Genomic DNA, 16845 nt, shown 5'->3' with positions numbered 1-16845 from the left:
CACCCATGTAAACTTATCTGTATCTTTTTAGCAAACATATCAATAAAATGAACTGATAAAATGAGCGGCCGATAAATTCTCACTAATGTATGACACTGACTATTTCTAGATTAGCACACTGGAGATCCTGAACCCTGAGGACCAGGGAGCTCTGCTGAGTGACGATGAGATTTTCTCCAGCAGACAGACAGCCAAGCACACCTGCATGGCCCTGCGAAGATACTTTGAGGCCCATCTGGCAATCAAGGTTGAGCAGGTGAAGCAGTCCCTGCAGCGCACAGAGGGGGGCGCCCCCATTCACTCCCAGCCCTACTATAAGGTACACAGAGGGCAGATGATAAGTGGGAGTTATTTTAATTGCACAATTCATAATACGTTTGACATTTGTTTGCACAGATTTTCTGTTAAGTTGCTGCGTTTGTGGTTAGGTAAAATGCAGGAGTTTTTTTTTTGTTGAGGTAGTGTTCATAACTGTTCTCGTCTTGTTCTCCAGGCGGTCAGCTACAGCCGTGAGCAGGTGGTGGAAATGATGGAGTTTCTAATAGAGTATGGCCCACTCCGGCTGTACTGGGAACCAGCGGAGGTCTTTCACAAGCTGTCATGTGTTCAGCTCCTCCTGCAGCTCATTTCCATCGCCTGTGACTGGAGGACCTACTATGGCAGGTTTGGATCGGACGACCAGTCCAAGTCTTCTTTCATATTGTGTCATCTATTATCTTTTCCTTTTCTATAGAGAGCAGTAAAAGTATTCCCGCTATTAGTTATTGACTTCTGATGTCTGATATTGTGATTGTTTTTCTTTCCCTGTAGGAGCGATACAGTGCGTTATGCCCTTGACATCCTGAGTATCCTCACAGTAGTTCCAAAGACCCAGCTGTTGTTGTCCGAGGCTGTCGCTGTCCTCGATGAGGGAGGATCCAGTGTTTCCACTGTCGGTAGGTTGTATCAGAGCATGGTGCAATTTCAGCCAATTTCGTTCAATGAAACCCTGACCTTTTAGTATGAATGTGAGTCGTATGTTACAGTAGCTCTCAGGCCCTCTCAACTGGTTGTTTGCCATCAACAGTAACATACACAATGGAGCTGCATTGCAGGAGAAATGAAGTGCAAAATAAAATTGGGATTTGTAATAGTATTACTATCCACAACTAGTAACAACAGGCAGTAGCTTTGTAATTTCATTATTGTTTGTTTCATACAACCTGTGCCCATCCCTGCTGAGAAGCTGGCACAATTTCAAGTATTATTTTCCTGAAAGGTTTTTAATTTCGTCGTTTGTCTTTTCCTCTCAGGAATGAGTATCGTCCTGGCAGTGGCAGAAGGAGAGGTGTTTGTAAATGATGCCGAGATTCAGAAGTCGGCTCTGCAGGTCGCCATCAACTGCGTCTGTGCTCCAGACAAACGCATGTCCAGCATTGGCAAGTTCATTGCAGGAACCCCCCGCCGGCGCCTTCCTCAGCAGACCAAAGCCAGTGAGAGCGTGCTCAGTAAAATGTGGAACGTGGTGCAATCTAACAATGGCATCAAGGTAGACTTGATGCTTACTCCATTCACCACAACTTTTGTGATTTTAACTTCTTATGTCTGTTCCTGAGGTTTTTTTTTTTTTTTATATCAGGAACATCAAATGCTTTCTAGTGGTTCTGTAAGACAGGCTGTTTAAAGCTGTGGAAGTGGCTGAAAGGCACATTTGGGCTGTGACAGTTCTCGCTAAGTGCTGCAGTGGTAAATGGACTGGATTTATAAAGTGCCTTTTCCTGGAGCAGTGCACATTTTTAAACACTTTTTAAAGCCTCACATTCAGCCTCATACACGCGTCCATGAACTGAATATGGGGAAGCTGGCGGTGCAAGATGCAGTCCTGCACTGAAGGAAATCTGCTGTTCATTGTATCACCTAATCACACATCGCAGAAGGAAAACTTTCAAGAGAGTATTACATGCAAATTTACAGGTGGAAAAAAATCTTGATTTAAAAGACAGTGGCTTCATTTTACTACTCTTGGACTAGATGATCTAAAATTCAAAACAAACATTAGAACATGTAATTTCCGGTAAGGATTTAGTTGGTTTTGTAAACCAAGGTGTACCAGCCAAAGGCAAATCTCTGCATAAAAGTGGCAGACAGGAACCTTTGTGGTTCTGGTCTTAATTGTGAGCTGTGCAGTGCCTTAGCAGAGACCTGTGCAGTTTTTCTTAAATATCTCTAATTTTTCTTTAGTTAAATAACATCACACTGCAGGTGTACTTATAACTTTTTAAATCGTTCTTCTACCTCTCATTTTTAAGGTTGGTAGCATTCAGAATAAAATGAAACACTGGTTTTTGTCAGCCTTTGTCTTTTTAGCTTACATTCTGCATTTGTCCTGTAGGTGCTGCTATCCCTGCTGACAGTGAAGATGCCCATTACAGATGCAGATCAGATCCGAGCTCTGGCCTGTAAGGCTCTGGTGGGTCTGTCTCGCTCCAGCTCCGTCAGACAGATCATCAGCAAGCTGCCTTTGTTCAGCAGCGGACACATCCAACAGCTCATGAAGGAGCCTGTGCTCCAGGACAAACGCAGTGAACACGTCAAGTTCAGCAAGTTTGCGGCTGAGCTGATAGAACGGATCTCTGGGAAACCGCTGATGATCGGAACGGATGTGTCTCTGGCGTGGCTGCAGAGGGCCAGCGTGGTGGCTCAGTCCAGGATCAGCTTCCCTGAGAAAGAGCTGCTGCTGCTTATTAGAAACCACCTCGTTGCAAAAGGCCTTCATGACACCGCTACCACGCTCACCAAGGAGGCAGAACTGCCAATGTCTTGTCTGTCTCATTCAGCTCATTCCACTTGTGCTTTCCCTCCCGTTGCTCCTCCCCTGCCTGCCTCCCCTGTTGCGACTCTCCCCCGTACCCCACGGCTGGCGAACGGCGTCAGCTCAAGACTCGGAAACCATCCCCCTCATTTATCGACCCCAGGATCAAGCAATCCACCAACACGCCCCTGTCCATCACAAACCACCGTATGTTCTTCCTCTACTGCTTTTCCCTCAACGTCTGTCCCCCTCTGTAGCAACGGCTCACCCCTGATTGGACGCATCGTTTTCTCTCGTGAACGGCAAATGGGGTGCAGTGCTGTAAATTGTAAGAAACCTCGAGTGCTGAGGCAGAAGTCTGACCACGGTGCCTTCAGCCAGAGTCCAGCCATGAAGAAGCAGTTTGACAGACACCTGCCATCCCCCCCTGCACTAGACAGCATCATCACAGAGTACCTGAGGGAGCAGCACGCACGCTGTAAAAACCCTGTGGCAACATGCCCGCCTTTCTCTCTCTTCACCCCGCATCAGTGCCCAGAGCCCAAACAGAGACGTCAAGCCCCCATCAACTTCACGTCCCGACACACACGGAGGGTAATTTATCCCAAATATGGAGGAGTGGATGGAGGCTGCTTTGACAGACATCTCATCTTCAGCAGGTAGGTGGTTTTATTAGAGTCAGGCTTCCTTCCCTGAACACAAAAGCAATCTTCCAAAACCATTTCCTTACATTTTTTTTCCCCCTCTCCCGTTTCCTAGGTTTCGTCCTATTTCCGTGTTCAGGGAGGCAGACGAGGACGAGAGTGGATTCATGTGTTGTGCCTTCTCTGCTCGCGAGCGCTTCCTGATGCTCGGCACGTGCACAGGGCAGCTCAAACTCTACAATGTGTTTACAGGCCAGGAGGAGGCCAGCTACAGCTGTCACAGCTCTGCCATCACTCACCTGGAGCCGTCCCGGGTCTGTAGTGAACGCTTTCTAGTATACCGACATTTTAATGCCATGATTAGCTGCTGCCTTTTACATGTGGTTCATCTGAATTCCCTCTCCACTCAAAAAATGGGTTGGGCAGTGTTTTCTTTTCTGGGATGTCTCAGTTTTAGATGTATTTCAATTATTTAAAACAAAACAATGTGTAACTGCCATTTGGGAGCTTGAACCCTTCAGTTTGCTGAGAGTTGACCCTAGGGGACACCTTAAATTCAGAACCACTTATTGATTGTTTGATTGATAGGACTTTATTGTCAGAAGATGTCTGAAATGTGTATGGCATCACAGACACATTTATGTGATGCAGAACCTAAAAATGAATGGCAAGATACAAAGATACAAACTATTGACACAACATTCAGACGCCTTCATCGATCTGGGATTCAGATCCATATTTATTTGAAGGATTGATGGGTGTAAAGAGATGGGTGGGACCCTGTAGCTCAGGTTTGACGGTAATATTTCAAACTCACTGTTCAGGGTGCGGTCAGGGTCAGGGTGCATATGTTTACATATTCATAGATACTTAAAGATGTTGAAAACAATATTTAATTCATTAATGATATCAAATATCAAGTAGAAGATTTCTTATGTTTGTGGAAGGTGTAAGGGGTGAGATCTTTAACCATCATATTTTGTGTTTTTTTTTAGGATGGCTCTCTGCTCTTAACGTCCGCCTCTTGGAGTTACCCTCTGTCTGCACTGTGGGGCATGAAATCAGTCTTCATCATGAAGTAAGGGACGTTTGATTTTTTTTTACCACTCCTATACATAATTCATTCTTTTAAATATAAGTCTGAAATATTGAAGCAGTAGTGTGTGAATGCCAGCATGTTCAACATGACTTCTGTCTGAATGCCGAGTGTCATAAACCTTTAAAATAAGGCCGCCTATGATCCCACTGCCTCATGTATGTGGGTTTGCTCACAACACAGCAGCTTTATTCTGTCAAAGATGGAGCCGCAGATAGGCTGCTGTTTAATTATGAACGCTCACAGCCCGAGGGCGCCAGTCTTCAGTTCTTAGGACACAAGCACTTCACTCCATTTATCTACGCTGTTTAAATAAGACAATACTGGTAATCTAGCTGTTTGAATTTGTCCTACAGTGTCTTAAAACAATGATACGTTTAAAATAACCGAGCTTTTATACTCGTACTGTCTTTGTGTTTTTGATGAAATGTTAAAGTGTTCCTCTTGTTGTCTTCAGGCACTCCTTTCTGGGCGACCACTATGTGGAGTTCAGTAAGCTCTCACAGGATCGTGTGATCGGGACTAAAGAGCATGTAGCACGTGTGAGTATGTCAGACATTTTTGCAGCATTGTGAAAAACATTCGCCATCAATGGGCACCGCTTACGTTCAATTCTTGTTTTTTTTTTCCAGATTTACGACATTCAGACGGGTCAGGTGACTCTGACTCTAAACAACCCAGACCTGGCAAACAATTACAAGCGAAACTGTGCCACCTTCAACCCCACAGACGACCTGGTGCTGAATGACGGCGTGCTGTGGGATGTTCGCACGGCTCAGGCCATCCACAAGTTTGACAAGTTCAACATGAACATCAGCGGCGTTTTCCACCCGAACAGCCTGGAGGTCATCATCAATACAGAGATTGTATCCTTGAGACTTAGATGCATGGCCAGCAAATAGTAAAGTGCCTAAAGGAGAAAAATGCTAATGTCAGCACACTGTCATCTAACAATGACAATGCTAACAATCTGAGGTCCTGCATGTTTAATATTAACCTAGGGCTGGGCGATAAATCGACTTAAACAATAAATCAGGTTTGTGGAAAACCGAGATTTTTCACTTTCCTATCTTTCCCTTGGGCTCGGTTTACTTCCTACAGAGGGGCTCGTCTGCCCCAGATATGTCACACCTAGCCACAAGTTCTTGCTAAAGTTGCTCTGCGTCATCTGCGCTTTGGCTGTATCCTGAAACAGCAAAGTGTCTCAAGTTTTCAGCTTTGCACTTAAACCCCAAAAGAGAAATCTGGTTACTTTATTAATAATTGAAGGTAAATCCAGATTGCTTTAGTTACAATTTCTTAATAAAATAAAAGCAAAATGTATTTTTAGCAATTTATTCGTCATTTTAATATTTTTTCTAGAAGAAGATAAAAGGCGATTAAAATCGTAAATCAGGTTTGGTGTGAGAAAATCTGAGAATGTATTTTTTAGGCTATATCGCCCAGCACTATATTAACGCTGTTCTCAGTCTCTGTTAAGCATTATGGCATGCTTACATCTTTCTAAATAGCACAAAACACAAAGTAGAGCTGAGACTGATCAGAATGTCATTAGTTTTGTATTTCCTCAAATGTTGACCTTATTTTGGCACTGCATGGACGGTTGAAGGATTACCTAAGTGATGTTGGTTTAACCTTAGGGGGACTGAACCAAATCACTGTTATCCATCTGACAATTTGAAGCACTATTGGTGGAGAGGAAAACTTAAAGGTGCACCTATTTAAGAGAGTTGGATAGACTGTGAATCATTAAAGCCGCTACAAAATAAAATACCAATGGACCAAAGTTGGTGCCTAAAGAAACTCCTAGTCCTGCTAGATTTGCTCAAATTAAAATGTTCCCGAAGTTAAATGAGTGCATACATTTCTAATTATAGAGGGTTTGATGTCATGTAAATTGATACAGTGAAGGTGTTTTGTTTTAAGTCTTCTAAATGCTAAGTTTGCTGCTAAAGCATTAGCAAGTTTAATGTTCTGAAGGATCTGTCCTTGTTTGGATCAGTGTGTTTTTATCACCTTTGGTTTGAAAAGAGATAGTGATAATACACAGTTTATTTTAGCAGGTAACGCGTAGACAGTAGAGAAAATGTGATTCTGTCAGCAGTTCAAATTTGCAGCAGCCCCAGTTATGAGATCAGTTATTGAGCTTTCACTTCACATCTAAACATTAAATATTTATTGCTCTGAAAATTGATTTTGACGTCCCTTGGGATGGTTTTAAACACTGTGTAATTAAATTCATAGCAGATTGATTTGATACAAATGAAAAATGAAGAATGTCAAAGCCCTTAGTTACAGTTTCAGTGGGATCTGCGCACTTTCCACCTCCTGCACACAGTTCCAGCCCTGGACCAGTGCAGGATAGTCTTCAACAACAACGGCACTGTCATCTATGGAGGTAAATACAGAGCCACTGAATGATGGGGTAATGTGCCGTGTTTGGCATCCACCCTACAACTCACTCCACAGTCAGTGCAAGTGTGTGAAAGGTGTGTCTGAGCGAACACCTTCTAATTATCAAGCAAAGTAAATCACGTGTGTGTTTGGAGAGCAAGAGGTGTGAACAGGGCCCGTAGAGGTGTGTGATACTGTGTGTGTGTGTGTGTGTGTGATACCGCAGTCACTCAGAGAGCCATATGGGCATTAGGCTCCGTGTTGGGACTGGCTACAGAGAGAACCAGCTGGTTCAAGCCTCCTCACAGGGCGCGCCATGGTGCGTGCTGTGTAGGCTCTGCCCAAACAACAATCACTCCAATGCTCTGGAGCCCCAAAACTCGGCTGACAACCTCGCTGTGCGGGTTTTCATTTATTCTCTGCTTCATGTTGTTGCTCTGTACTTCTGCAGCAATGTTGCAGGCGGACGATGAAGACGACATGATGGAGATGCAGATGAAAAGTCCTTTTGGTTCATCATTCAGGACCTTCAATGCCACAGACTACAAACCAATAGGTAAGGCTAGCTGCCCTCACCTCATCATTAATGAATTAATTCTTTCATGAATATGAAAGTGTTTCATTTTACATTACTTCTCCTGACAAAACGTCTCTGCTCTCTTCACAGCTACAATTGATGTCAAGAGGAACATATTTGACCTCTGCACTGATACCAAAGACTGCTACCTCGCTGTGATTGAGGTAAGTTCTTCTCTTAATGTGGCTTTAGAATGAAATCGTTTTTGATACATTTTTTTTCTGTATGAAATAATTAAAATGTCTCTTCCCCCCTGCTTGTCCTGTAGAACCAAGACTCTGTGAACACTGACACAGTGTGCAGGCTGTATGAAGTTGGCCGGCAGAGGCTAGCAGAGGAAGAGGAGGAGGATGAGGAGGATCAGGTTCTTAATTTATTTTCTTTTATCATGCTGCTTTGTTGATTTTATTTTTTTTATTAAATGCAGACACAAAAATGAATTGTACCCTTTTTTTTTCGGTACCAGGAGGATGACGATCAGGAGGAAGACGACGACGACGACGACGATTCAGACGATGACATCGATACGGATCCCCTCATCGCAGAGCTAGAGAACGAGAACGGTGGCGAGGACGAAGACGACGAAGAAGAGGACGATGGGAATGATGAATTGTCTCCCTCTGATGACGAGGTGGCGCGTCTTCTCGAGGACGATGTGGACGCCGGCGAAGACGAAGATGAGGAAGACAATGACGAGGATGACTCTGATAATGACGATGTCGATCTGGATGTGGACAACGGTGAGTAGCACTTCGATCCACCCGTAAGATTTCTACAGGCTCCACTAAATCCTCAGACTTTCTTAGATTTATTTATTTATATTATTCAAAATGTCTGCTTATCACCTACCTTTGCCTTGTTCTTTTCTATACATGTATTTTATTTTGAAACATGTGTATTTGCTCTTTGTTCCTAATTCAATTTCAGTTCATAGTATATGATTCAAAACATTTTAGGAATTTTAAGTCTTTTAAAGCTAGATTAAAATGTACCTGCACATTTTGGCAGAGAAGAAAGTTCGTAGGGACTTGGGCTTCAAATCCCGGTGTGGAACAAAATATGGAAGTTAGTCTGGAGCCTGCAGAGGTGTCAGGGCACTTTCCGAGGTGCCCTTGAGCAAGGCACCAAACCTACAGGTCCTGTTTGTGCATGTGTGTGTATTTCAAGCTCAATGTGTGAGAAGCATGTCTCTCAATAACAAAGTGTAAACCAGAATTCCCCTCAGGGTTTAATAAAGTAAAAAGCAAAAAAAAAACATTCAAACAATGTAAGCTAATTAACAGTTAGCGAAGAGCTTTTAGAGTCCAGCCCTCAAGTTTTTCTGACACAAATGACTCGTTTCCATAGAAAGAAAATGAAAACCTTTTTAATTATCAGTGTTAGCATAACTACTGTCATTATATTAATACTCATTATGGCATTCTGGGAGACTGATTGTGATTTGATGCTAATAATAAGCAATCAGTTAATCATATAATGCAGTTCCGGGAGTACTTCTTCTATGGATGTCATTATTATATTTAAAAAAGAGGCACCGGTTATTGAAGGACACTTGATCTATGACAATAGAATCAATCATCATCTGTGCAAAAAGCTCTTCTAATAAAAGCAGTTACAATGATCCTGAAGCCTGATAAATGTTAGCACGCTCAGGTAAATCATCATCTAGGCTTCTGTTTGGTCCAGTCTCTGTGTTTTTAATGCTGTCTGGTCGCTGTGAAGCAATGTTGTCTTTCCCAGTAGAATTTAAAAACTGCTGTGTTGGTTGATTCCAGCCGTTGAGAGACAGAGGAAGCAGAAATTTCAGGGGAAAAAATGGATGTACTGCTCTTTCACATTTTGCCAAACCTGCACTGTATTTTTTTTTTTTTTTGCCTTTTTGGCAGTTTCATCCTGACCCACTGACCCCAGCTGCAACACATTTCTAAATCAGCTTTGTCTATCGCACAAACAGACAGCTCCGACAACTCTGACCTTGAGGATGACATCATATTATCCCTGAACGAGTGAGGTGCCATCCACGCCTGGGAGCAAGTGAAAAACTGGGCAGCGTGTCAAGACTTGTGCCTCATAGACATTTGAGCTGCAGGCCAGGAGGCTAGAAAGAGGAGGATAAGATCAGCAGATAAGGTGGGAGATAACTTGGATCACTGCCTGTTTGAAACAGTAGGTGTCTGCACTCTGAGTGACAGAACCAAGAAAGAATAATCCCATAGAGAAGAGAGGGAGGGGCACAAATTGAGTAATTGGCGGGCGAGATGATTGTATTTGATATCTTCTTTTTTTTCCCTTTTCTTTTTTTTAAGAAAGTTGAGCTTGATGATGAGCCAAATGGCTAGTGCCCCCGGGGAAAGTTTTCTATTTTAGCATATTACTAGCTCCCTAAACGAGCCTCTTGATTTGATATCGATTCACACACTTTATAAGCCTCTGTTTGGTCACAGATTAGTATGTGTTGGGGAAAAGGCTTACATTTGCAGGGCTGTGCGTCTGCATTTGTTTAGCAAGGGATACAATGCTCTCTGAAGCTTGTATTTTACGAGACCACCAAAAAGTACTCAAGTATTTAATCAGGCAGCTAATTTAATGCACAAACACTTTTCACACCGTTCAAAAGGTGTCATACATATCTTCAAATATTACACTCACCGTAAACCTTTGACCAAAATGCCAAATAAAACAGCAGTGCCATTTGTGAACATCACCTCCAGATCTCATTGTGTAAATAAGGAATTCAAGTGGGCTTTGAGCTCATTTGTAGAAGACTAGTGTGGACACTGTAACTGTTGACACACCTGCTCAGTATCAGCACATGATGGACATTTACAGGCTTCCACAGTTCTCTACCAGAGAGTTGTTTTACATCCCTTTATTCAGTCAAGGATTTGAGTTTAAAAGAAGTGTCTTGGAACAATAACAGTCTAATGATAACATAAATTTGACCTACCTAAAAGGTAAAAAGAAACAAAAAAAAAACTGAGGGTTCAGGGTAAAGATAATATAGAAAACATCATCCCTTTGAATATGAAATGATCCACCTGAATTACTAAAAAGAGAAATAGAAACATTGGATATAAAAGATGTTGGTGAAATATTTCAAACGTTTGTTTTTTTTTTCTCTGATAGAGTGTCCGCAGGTTTCAAACTCGACAACATTGTGAAAAGAAATGCCTTGTAGTTGCACACTTTTTGCAAGTAGTGCTAAGATTGAATGATTTTTGCCTTGTATCTCTTCATTTCATGCGTTTTCTTTTTCATAAGAAGACTGAAGTTGACTTTCTTGAGACAGGTTATGTACAGCTTGTATGTATCTAAAGTATTTTTACTATAAATAAAGCTACAAACATATGTTCTGCTTCTTTAATGAAATGTGAATGATGTTTCCAAGCACTTGACATTTAATAATCTGCTGTAATCTCAGAGTCTTAAACATGTGTTACCTTTCAAAGAAAAAAAAAAAACATTTGACACTTTTTATTATCAAAAAACCCTCCAACCCTACATTCTGGTCATCTGCAGGCAAGGAACACTTGTGAGGGACCCTTTAAGAAAATCTGTTCAACTTAAGAGCTTTACATTGGTTCAGTCATTTTTTAATAACCAAAGAGAGTACCATTAGGTTTTGGTTTCCCACAAAAAAAGAAACAGAATGCAGGGGTTTGCAAAGCATTGAAACCCGGTATTTGATTAAGAATAGCACAAAGATGTCGAAGCTGAAGTGTTGTCAGAAACAAAAACATGGAACGTTTCAGTTTCAACATTTTATAAGTTGTTTTTGTGCTATTTTGAATTGAATATGGACTTTCACTGGGGCAGCTGTGGCTCAGTTGGTAGAGTCTGTTGTCTCTTAACCAGAAGGTCAGGGGTTCAATCCCCAGCTCCTGCAGCTACATGTCCGATGTGTCCTTGGGCAAGACATCTAACCCCAACTTGCTTTGGCAGCTTCGGCAAGTGAAAGTGTAGGAATGGGATGAGTTATTTCTGATGGTCACTTTACATAGAAACCTCCGCCATCAGTGTGTGAATGGATAAGAATGTGTAGGGGTGACCTGCAGTGTTAAAAAACAATTTGAGTAGTCAGAAGACTAGAAAGGCACAATACAAGCTCACTTTAGAAATCATCACATTCGGGTTCTTTTAACATGTCACACAACATCCCACTTTTTTGTTTGGTAACAGGGTTGTACATTCACTGGCTTCTCAAACCTGTACTGAGAGTGATGTTGTTCAATCTTATCTTCAAGTCATTCTAGCTTCATAGTAGTCCTAATTTAATTCTAACAAAACAAAATGGGTTTCTTTTATCAGAATGAATATTTGTCTTCTCCTTTGGACCAGAAAACCATTGTGCAACCATGTTTAAATATACTGTACTCTCATTGTCCTCATTGTCACCTTTTTAATAACGAGCACTGAGAGACACTCATCTTGTGTTGGACAAAGATTTCTACTAAAGCTCCAATATCAGACCAGATCCTAGTCCTGGCTAACTCTTGAAACCCAACTAAACTGGAACTTCCTTCAAGTAACTTGGCACAAAATGACATGAATTAATTAACAGAGCACTTTAACACATGAAAGCCTGCTCCAACTGGATGAATTGAAACGTACTCTGACAATGTTTCTGATTCACTTTGGTATTGGCTAGTGTGCTCGTGTCTTATCTCTGCCCTAATTCTCTCAAAACACATCTATTTCATTTTATACAGATTATAAAAACATGCTCGTTTTACCAACAGTGGGCCTCAACAGCAAGACAATTGTGACAATCTCACTGTAATCTCCAGAGAGATTAAAGTTTTCAAGCAAAAGGAGCTGCAGGAAAAGACAAACTGAAGTAAAATGTTAATTTGCATAAAGAACAAGCCACAGCTAAGTATATACTTTCTACTAAAGCTGCAATCAAACCTTTCGTAGATGAATATTTATGCTATTGTTTACATGTAATCAGGTGAATAATCACTCCTTAAATGCTTTCAAGTCGTTGATAAACCTCCAATTTCTCCAAGTGACACTATCCAGGTCTCCTTATTGTTGAATTGTGCGTGCAAGGATTTGCCATTACATTTTCCTGTGGCCTCCTCCACAGTTAATAATAGAACCAATTTAAATAGTCTCCAGAACCACATTGAGGCGCATCAAATAAGTCTTCTTAATTGTGCGTTTGCTGCACAGACACGTGTGTGTCCATGTGTGCAGAGATTACTTGAACAGGGAGCAGAGTGTGCATGAAATGTACAATCCTGAGGAGTGTAAAGAAATAAGAACGTGTGTGTTTGTGTGAGAGCAGGTGATGGATGAGTCGCTAAGACACGCTTCTTATTACCTCCTCGGCTGGCTCTTATTGTCTGCTGGCTCTGGGACTGTGGAAACAGATAGCAGCTCTCACTGTGTTAGGCAGTCCCTGTTTGCATTGGACCGGTGTCTCATCCTTACAGTACTGCTGCATCAGAGCAGGAGCTAAAAGTAGCCACTGCTCTACCGAAGAACCAGTTCAATGTTTGTGCAAGAGGCCTTTTCAAATCTTTTGGTGTTTAAAATATCCTGGTTTGAACCATTTGCACCAACCTTCCAATTTGTTGTTTTATTTATCCTGAAATGTTTATTAGCTGGGATGCATATTTAGCTTACAAAACGCCCCACACTCTTCCAGCTTTATGTATGTGATTGGAACACCGCCCACAGTGTTCCACTTGAAGTAATAGACAGATGGGAGTCAGTCATAGCCTCGCTATGATGGAGAGAAATTACCCTGCTGAATACTGCCCTCCCTCCCACACGACATCAAACTCACTGGACATTCTATATTCACAAAGTCACAGCTAAATGGAGCACAATGACGAGACATACGTTCAGCAACATGTGAGATGCTGTACGACAAAGTTTTTTGTTGTAAATAATGGGTAATCATCAGGTTTAAAACAGCCACTCTTAGGTGTGTGTGCTGATTTTGTGCTGAACGTTTTAATCGAAGGTGTGGCAAGAAAGCTTTAAGAAACGAAGCATTCATAGGATTCTTTAAATGTTAGCCGAGGAAGGCTTTGTTTATCGAGTAAGTGCTTTGCCGTCACTCTTGAACTGAGATAAGAATACAGTACAGAAGCTGTTGACTTCACTGGTTTGAAATCTCTCAGTCAAATACGGCTGCTCTTAACAACTATTTTAATCATCGAGTAATATGTGGGCATTTTCTTGTTTAGTATATAAAAATTATGATCTTTCCTTTTTTTTAAGAGAGTTTAGATTTTAATACATAAAGGGACTTTAAACAAATCATCTTTAATCACACAGTGATCATTTCTTAGCTGACAACTCTTCAATTAACCTACAGATGATTGGACCTGAACAGCAGTACCATTTGCGAAGTGTCCATCATTTTCCCCACAGACTATTTTAACAGCAGTGACTCACCTATGACAAATCGCTATGCAATAAAGTCACTCTAGTGTCAACTAAATGAAATGCATCACTTAGACGTCACTACGTTTGAGGTCAATCAAGATGAGTCCAACTTCTTTTCTATATATATGTGTCAAATCTTATTTAAAGACGACAGCCACTACTGAGCCCACAGAGTTCATGGACATTTTTTTTTTTAAATCACTGTGTTGGTTTAAAACACTGAAGCAATTGAACTTCTATAAATAAATAAAAAGTGGGCTGATTTTAGCATGTTTTGACTTAACATATTTATAAATGTGTCTTTTATAGGCCTTAAAAAGCTCAGTGAGTAAAAGCACATTTTGTTCACTGACATTTCTCACCCTCAGGTGGTGTTCCCAGCAAGATGAAACCTTTGTTACAGAAGTGAGACCATCATTCCTAAATAGTCAAATAATTGAACAGTTAACAGGATTAATATACAAAAAAAAGACGCTCATTCTCAGCAGCGGGCACTAAACGATGAACCGCTACAGATCAACAGATAACACACTGAATGTGCTGCAAGTCACTTCATGTAACAACTCCCAGCTCAAGTCCAACAACAAAAATACAGCTCTGGATTAAAGTTTGGGGATTTGGCATCATGAGTCATGACTACATTTCTAGATCCATCATTTATTTTCTGAGGGTCTTTAAATCAGCCAGTGGTTGTGTGATTAAAGTCTTATGTGTGATCAAACACTTGGCCAATGCTATCAATCTTATTCTAACGGGAAGTTGCCCTTTAGGAGTTAGTTGCCTCTCATCTGTGTGGGAGCATGACTGCACTATGACAAAGCATCGCCGATAGTGGCTCTGTTTCTCTGAAATGACTCAACCAGGAGGTGCTTCCCCACATGGCCTGGACTGATCTGTAACACCGGGAGCTACTTTTATGGCCCACAGCCCCCCCCACCCACCCAAAGCGACATATTCAATCAAAAAAGGCAGCATTCAGCATCCGGTAGCAGGAGAAAATTCAGTTTGTGTGTGATGGATGCCTACACAGAGAAAATGAGAGGAGGCAGAGAGGGAGGGCGCATATATTTGCAAATGCTTGACACATCAGTGTTGACAAAACGAGTCATGTGACGACCATGAAGATGGCGCAGCTTATGGTATATCGCAGCTTTCTCGGGGTTTTCCGGCATTAGCTCGACAGTTCGGACAACTGAACAAATCGCGACCTATTAGCTGCTAATTACCCACCGATGCTTGCCAAGCGTTCACGCGTGTAGTGGATCAGCTGGACTCGGTGTGCGTAAAGCGCCTCCCCCACCCCCCCCCCCCCCCCCCAAAAAAAAGGAGACAGAGAAACAAAAAAAAAACTGAATAATAACCTCGAGGAAAAAAAAAAATCTCTTCGTTCCGCTCGAAATGCGGCTGCAATAACATCTTTGGAGGAGAGCAGAAAAACCGCTCGCCGCGTGTGTGCGCGGAACGAGCGTACGCGCGTGTGTTGGTGTGCGTTTGCGTGCGTGTGCGTTACATTAGGTGGACACGGAGACTGCATCAGACTGGAGACACACGCCGGGACATAATAGAGCGGAGATATTGAGGCTTTGATGGTTCCTTCCTCCCCCCCTTTTTTTTTTTTTTTAAATTTTTTTGCAACACACAAACGCCAGGATAGTGAATACCGGCGGAGACATGTAGTCCCGTGTATGAGAAGCCTGGATCATTTGTAGCTTTCAGCTCTCGTATTTTTTTTTTTGTTTTTCTTTAGCGGCTTCATCTCACGATATCGACATAATGTGGCTTTCTCTACCGGAGGGAAAATAAACAAGTATGTGGATACCTACAGAAGAGGAGAAAATCGGAGTTGGTGAGTCAAAAGCACCTTTTTATTCTTCATTTTACGACGTTTTTGTTGCAGTTTTTTTTTATTAAATGGACTTCAATCATATGGCAGTTTTTAAGTACGAGAAACACCCAATTTTGTTCGTCCACGCCTATAAGCTATCCGGCCCCTTTATTCGGTTGTTATGTCCATTAAACCCACTGAAAAACATATACACTTCTAATGGCTGAAATGCAAGGCCAGTGACTGCATAGAAAGGGAAATTGCGTGGGATGCTACAGCCTCCAACCCATCGCCTTAAAGATGCTATCGCAGTCTGTGCACAACCGCAGGCGGCGCTTAAAAACAGACTCCATCTCTTAACTCCTGTGGTTTTGAAAGACATAGAAATGCGTCAGTGTAGCATTTTAGCTTTTTCTTAGAGAAGCATATCTAAAAGGGGGGTAGAGAGGAAAGGGGGGGTGGTGGGGGGCTGGGAAAGGCGATTCGTGTTGAAACCACGAGGGGGCATCGTGACTGCGTCCTTCCAACAGGTGTAGGCAGGAGTGAATCTGGAGAGGCTACCTGTAGACACAAAACTGATTGTACTGCTGCAATAACAACTTTACTGCATTGCACTACACCGATCATCCCCTCCATGTATGTGTGGACGTTGACTTTGTGTGAAAGTACACATGGCACGATCAGCTTTTCCCTTCTTCTGTGGGGGGGAAGAAAAAAAAAATAGAGAAATGTCAAGGCAGGTTTGTATGCAGTCACATAGAAAGAAAAATGCCCCCGAAATGGAAGCGGAAAGTAAAATCTCGCCATGAAGTCCCATGCAGTCTTTATAGTGACTACTGAACCCAACAGCCACACACAAGTGTCTTTAACATGTGATGACACTACATAGGGTTTTTATTAGGGGGGGGGATGAGTCATGTCCAGATGCTGTACAGCTTGTTACTTGCAGGGCTACTCATGCTGGTTCAAACACGATACTCCCCCTCTCCCACGTACAGACACCCACACATTTACACTTTGATCGGAGGCATTGCATTTGTCATGATCGCCTCACAAAAGACTGCAGGATGTGAGCCCCGAATGGCATTCATTATCTCGGCGCTTGTAGAAGCTTCA

General features: G+C 42.1%; 2 protein-coding genes across 6 annotated transcripts in view; both read left to right on the top strand.

Moving 5' to 3' along the window:
* The window catches only part of LOC109980906 (DDB1- and CUL4-associated factor 1-like), a 32973-nt gene extending 22123 nt beyond the window's left edge, over window positions 1–10850 (top strand). Inside the window, exons 12-26 of the mRNA XM_020629462.3 lie at window positions 110–319; window positions 494–663; window positions 811–935; window positions 1293–1528; window positions 2372–3450; window positions 3551–3749; window positions 4431–4513; window positions 4989–5073; window positions 5164–5397; window positions 6836–6929; window positions 7377–7481; window positions 7593–7666; window positions 7771–7866; window positions 7969–8242; window positions 9457–10850. Of these exons, the coding sequence (XP_020485118.3) occupies window positions 110–319; window positions 494–663; window positions 811–935; window positions 1293–1528; window positions 2372–3450; window positions 3551–3749; window positions 4431–4513; window positions 4989–5073; window positions 5164–5397; window positions 6836–6929; window positions 7377–7481; window positions 7593–7666; window positions 7771–7866; window positions 7969–8242; window positions 9457–9512 (3120 nt within the window). The 3' untranslated portion in view covers window positions 9513–10850. The remainder of the gene's footprint in view (window positions 1–109; window positions 320–493; window positions 664–810; window positions 936–1292; window positions 1529–2371; window positions 3451–3550; window positions 3750–4430; window positions 4514–4988; window positions 5074–5163; window positions 5398–6835; window positions 6930–7376; window positions 7482–7592; window positions 7667–7770; window positions 7867–7968; window positions 8243–9456) is intronic.
* A 4449-nt stretch (window positions 10851–15299) lies between these two features.
* dock3 (dedicator of cytokinesis 3) overlaps window positions 15300–16845 on the top strand; it is a 49891-nt gene continuing 48345 nt past the window's right edge. For 2 of the 5 annotated variants that reach the window (XM_065960952.1, XM_065960951.1), the window contains exon 1: window positions 15300–15750. In XM_065960952.1, the coding sequence (XP_065817024.1) occupies window positions 15714–15750 (37 nt within the window). In that variant the 5' untranslated portion in view covers window positions 15300–15713. The remainder of the gene's footprint in view (window positions 15751–16845) is intronic. The other 3 variants (XM_020629523.3, XM_065960950.1, XM_020629521.3) reach the window with 3 other exon arrangements.

The sequence above is a fragment of the Labrus bergylta genome, chromosome 12, assembly GCF_963930695.1.
Source record: "Labrus bergylta chromosome 12, fLabBer1.1, whole genome shotgun sequence".
NCBI lineage: Eukaryota > Metazoa > Chordata > Actinopteri > Labriformes > Labridae > Labrus > Labrus bergylta.
This window is presented reverse-complemented; position numbering and strand designations above follow the sequence as displayed.